Genomic DNA, 5,356 nt, shown 5'->3' on the forward strand with positions numbered 1-5,356 from the left:
AACGTGACAGAAATGCACGTAGTGCTGTCTCACTGCCCAGCTAGCAGAGTGCTGAAGTGAGAACCGTCGAAAATAACAGATGTTCATATAGAAAAGAAAGAGTCCTGCCTAAAAAGTTGTTTGTGAAAGCGAAAAGTAGTTTAAATACTTTGTGACAGAACTTTGTGATATTTAGAAATTCTGTAGAGAAAACCCATATTCGGTACATGCCCAAGGGAAATCAGACTGCACACTAGACAAAGTACATTCTTGGTGGTTTTCATGGACACTTTATTAGTAATATGTGGATTATAGAAGCAAATCTACTGAACAAATAAACAAGCAAAGCTATGTATTAGAATACATACTGAAGAGAAACACCTAAGGGAGTTGTTATGACAGTGTTTACAACCAAAGTAGCCAGCACTCAAAAGATAATGTGGATGCTGCTCAATGTGGGCATGTGCATGACCCTTGATTCCAATGCTGCGAAAATAAAAAAATAAAGTAAAATAAAAAGCAAATATGTGGCTAAGCAAACCAACCTGCCAGGATCAGAATAAGGAGAGCAGGTATTTCCTGCAAAAGAATTAATTTACTGAGAATTTTACTGGGAAAGAACAGCCCAGAACATTCTGAAATGTCAGAAACTGTCTACTCTAAGTCTAAGTGATACAATGTAGCTTTATAATCTGAGGGAGAAATCCATCAAACACTTTTCATCATACTTCAATTTTAAAGGAAACGGACCCTATTTGAGAGGTCATTAAAAGAAAAAAAAAAAGCTGGCAAAGATTTTGGAGAAATGAACCTGTTTTTACTTCTTGTTGGGAAGGTAGAGTAGTCTAGATACTAGGGAAAGAATCTAGAAGTACCTTGAAAACCAAAATTAGAATTATTATATAATGCAACTACAGCACTTCAAGGCATAGATCTAAAGAAATCACAGCCTGCATACAATAGAGATACACATGCATGTTCTTAAAATTTACAACAGCAAAGTTATAGAATCAGCTTTGATACCTATTAATAGATGGTTTGATAAAGGAAACTTAGTATGTAAAAGCACTGTATACGACTTGAGGGAGCATGGGTACCTGGTTCGAGGTTCCATTGTTCTGATTCTCATACTTCAAGTATTTTAAAAACACGATTCCAAAGATAAATCTACGCAAATTTGAGTGGCATTACAGAAAAATGCAATCAGATTTGTTTAAATGATAGTATCAGTAATAAGCTTAAAGAGGTGGAACTGGCCAAGGTAGAACAAGAAAACAGGCTAAAAGAAAGTAAAATAAATGTTATTGAAATTCAAGGGCCTATATTTCAGGGCCAGTATATGTATATCTGTAGGTGCTCTGTCAAACCTTTAGAAATCACAGTGTGCAGCACCTTATATGAAATGGTTACATTACAATTTTCTAAAGATACATATCATTATGGAAACAATATCTACAAAAAAAAAAGAATAATTGAGACAGCTGACTGGGCAAATTTAATATTCTTAAAAACAAGATTTTGTTTTCCTGTTGGTATAACAATGCTCTTCATTTCCTTTACTAAGAAATAATAATTTTTTTTTAAATCTTAAAAAAGCTTTGGGTGTTATTTCTAATGTACTTTTAAGAGAAAACTTTTCTGCTCAGGGTTTTCTTCAGAGCAATTTTGACATCCTTATTCCTCAAGCTATAGATTAATGGATTGAACATGGGCACCACAGCAGTATAGAAAACAGATGATACTTTTCCCTGATCCAGAGGCAAACTAGAAGGTGGTTTGAGGTACATAAAAGCCCCTGACCCAAAAAAGAGAGACACTACGATGATATGAGAGGTGCAGGTACTAAAGGCTTTGGACCTGCCTTCTTTGGAACTAATGTGGAGGATGCTAGAGATGATGAAGCCATAAGATATAAAAATGGTAATGATGGGTATTCCAATGCCAATGGTCACAACAATAAAAACCACCAGCAAGTTGATGTAAGAGCTATTGCAGGACAGCTCAAGTAGGGGAATAATGTCACACATGTAGTGGTTAATGATGTTGTCAGCACAGAAGGTTATAAACTGTATGTTTCCCATATGGGCCACAGCCCCAAAAACTCCCATTCCATAAACACCCGACAAAAGGTATAAACACACCCGGGGAGCCATGGTGACACTATACATCAGAGGATTACAGATGGCAACATAGCGGTCATATGCCATTGCTGATAGGATGTAGGACTCAGAAAAGACAAAGAAGCAGAAGAAGAAAAATTGTGTCATACACCCTGCATAGGAGATGATGTTCTTCCTCAAAACAAACCCTACCAGCATTTTAGGGGTGAGTGTGGTGGAGTAACTGAAATCTATGAAGGACAAGTTGAGGAGGAAAAAGTACATGGGAATATGCAGGTGAGCGTTCAGCCCTATCAGTGTGATCAAGCCCAGGTTCCCCACCACAGTGACCATGTAGAAAGCTAAAAATAGAATGAAGAGTGGGATCTGGAGGTCAGGCTGGTCTGTTAATCCAACAAGGACGAACTCTGCCACTGAGGAGGTGTTCTCTGTAGCCATTCTCCTCTCTGAGCGTCTGTAAGCGGGGGGAAAGAACCATTAGGGGAAAGGGAGTAGTCACACGCCACAGAAATACATGAAAACCAAAGGAGGGGGGAGAATAAAAAAACAAAAACACTGACCCTAACTGTGGGACAAATGCCTTCTAAACACTGCCAGTTGTCCTGGTTTTCAAGTAAGGACCTTGTGGAACTAGCATGAAGTCATAATGCTACAGGGTCACTAAAGCACAGAAAATACAACCGCCTGACTCCTAATGTAGAGCTTCTGACTGCTCTGGAGAAGAACTGCTGTGGGCAAGGCAGATACTCACAAGTCCAGCTTGGAGCCTCACCCTACCACCTCCCATCCATCTTGTTGGTGGTGGTGAGGAAAATTATCTAACGGAAAAAAGACTGACAGTGCGTGGTACCAACAGCTCTACCTCTTCCTCTCCACATTTACAATCAAAGCTTCGAATTTATCTTGTTTCTCATGCAGAATTGGATGGAGAACTTGCTCTTCGGTTGTGCGTTCGCCATGAGACTCCGTGCCAGTGACTAGGAAAGGCATAGCATCCTTCTCTAGCACTGAGAGCAATGGGAAGCTGTGCCCTTTGTTGGAAATGTCAGTGAGCTGGTCTCCGAGGCTCCCACAGGACCATCGCCCCAGAGTCTACCTTGCTAAGGAAGCGTTCATTACCCCCTTGTTAATGCTCCATGTGGCTTTTAATGAGTTTCTTCCTTAAAACTACATATTTTTAAAACAAAACATTAAAGTGGAAATAATTCCTACGATCTAGTATAGAGCACCTATTTACCAAGCACTGTGCCTAGCACCACACAACAATTGACAAACAATTCTGCCTCGTTTACTACTTATATCAACCTAATACATAGTTTTTTTTCAGGGACATAGAGAGTTTTATTTTTATGTAAATTCTTTACTTTAACATAGAAGTGATAACTGGACTTAAGACAAATATTTATGACTATATATAGTTAAATGAGATAGGCATCATGTCAGCACTAATTTATGAAACCTACTCTTGTATGAGATGGGAAGTTAAAGTGTTCTGATTAGACATATACAGAAGTTAATTGACTGTTAAAAACATGCATTGTTGTACTTTATGCTTATGGTAACTAGTGGGATTTTAATGCATGCTATCAAACCTCTAAAAGAATTAAGTACATTAAGTACTGTCAAAAATATTCATAAAATGTTATTCCAAAATGCCTTTAAAAATCTGTATATGTATCCCTCTTTTTAAAATAAAGTTGTAAGAGAAATAAAAAAATTAAAATGTAAAAAAAGTTTAAAAATATGCATTGTTTTATATGATAGAAATTCTATTTTAATCAATTTATTTATTAACTATTCAGCTGTTGGACCCTCTCCTGTCCCCCTCCCACATTTCTCTCCCCCCTGTCCCCAAGAGGATGTTCCCCAACCATCAGGCCTCCCCCTTCCCTGGAGCCTGAAGTATCTTGAGGACTCAGTGCATCTTCTCTCACTGAGGCCAGGTTAGTGCACTTGTTAGCTAGCTGTACTTAACTCTCACACAATGATGACATACTTCAAAGCATCAATAAGTATATGTTACATCACCTACTAATTTTCAAATCTATTGAATGAGAAGGCTCATTTCAGAACTTTGAGTCCTCTGATCTCTTCAACTCCAATATTCATGGACTTAACTACTGCCTCTACTTTCTGTGGTCACAATATCTCTGAAGAACTCTTTAATTACTAGGATCCAGAGGCCATATACATACATATATATTATATACATATACATATATATTATATTAAACAACCAACTTAAAGAAGGAGAAAAAGTACTATAGGGAGGAACAATCGACTCGGATGCTGTCAGACATCAGAAGAGACGAGTAAGCATTTCAACCCGTGACAAAATTCACTTGATCATCTTCAAGCTAAAATATAAAGAGGCTTATTATTTCACCCTATTATCTGCCTAAGCAGACTAATCTTAAAAGCAATTGTTTTCCACATACCTATCAGTTGTCAGTGTCTGACAGGCCAAGCATTATTCCTAAGTCCAGCAATAGGGATTTGGTGACTTTGACCCAGAATGGCATTGCACATCTGCTGTATTCCAGAAAATTTTCTAAAACACTTTTCAGGGAAGAATAATAAATTGCGTATTTATGGGGACATTATTCAAGTACAAAAGAAATATTTTTTCCTCATAAGGAGGAACAGCGTAAAACACTCGAAGACATAGAAAAAGGAGAAACATTCCAGTTTTAACTAGAGTTATCTGACATCTGAACACATGATGTGAGAAGTGTTTGGGGAAAGCAGTTACTGAACTAACACACCAACTTCCACTGTATGATACAAGACCCTCTTCAAAGCATCATATTTTGCCAGGAAATTTACATTCAATCAGAAAGTGATTCTGAAGGAGAAATTCCTGCATGTAGTAACAGCACAGATGGGCAGAAGAAATTGCCAAGAATTTAAGACAATTATGGGTCAACTCTATAGGTCACTCACTGAGACTAATATGAATTCTAATAAGGTTTTGTGTAGAAACTTATATTCTACATTCCTTACCAGAGACTAGAGCTGATGAATATCATAGCCAAGAAATAATTTCTATTTGAAGAAACAAAAGCTTTAGTCATCAAATTGTTTACATGATTTTAGCCAGAGTTAAGGTTCAAGACTTCTTGGAATTGTTTCAAAATTTTAATACAGAAATCCAACTCCCCAGGCCTAACTCCTAACTACTATATATTCATACGCAAACTCACACACACACACACACACACACACAAGCACATTTTGTGTTGAGTGCACATACATCA

General features: G+C 37.5%; 1 protein-coding gene across 1 annotated transcript; it reads right to left on the bottom strand.

Moving 5' to 3' along the window:
• Positions 1 to 1,601: 1,601 nt before the first annotated feature.
• Positions 1,602 to 2,537, bottom strand: LOC308431116 (olfactory receptor 8B12-like; the record flags this gene model as incomplete). The annotated part of the gene is made up of 1 exon (XM_080930480.1): positions 1,602 to 2,537. The coding sequence occupies one exon, from the start codon at positions 2,535 to 2,537 to the stop codon at positions 1,602 to 1,604; it is 936 nt and encodes a 311-aa protein (XP_080786606.1).
• Between the last annotated feature and the right edge of the window lie 2,819 nt (positions 2,538 to 5,356).

Source organism: Micromys minutus (genome assembly GCF_963924665.1).
Source record: "Micromys minutus genome assembly, chromosome: 16".
Classification (NCBI taxonomy): Eukaryota; Metazoa; Chordata; class Mammalia; order Rodentia; family Muridae; genus Micromys; species Micromys minutus.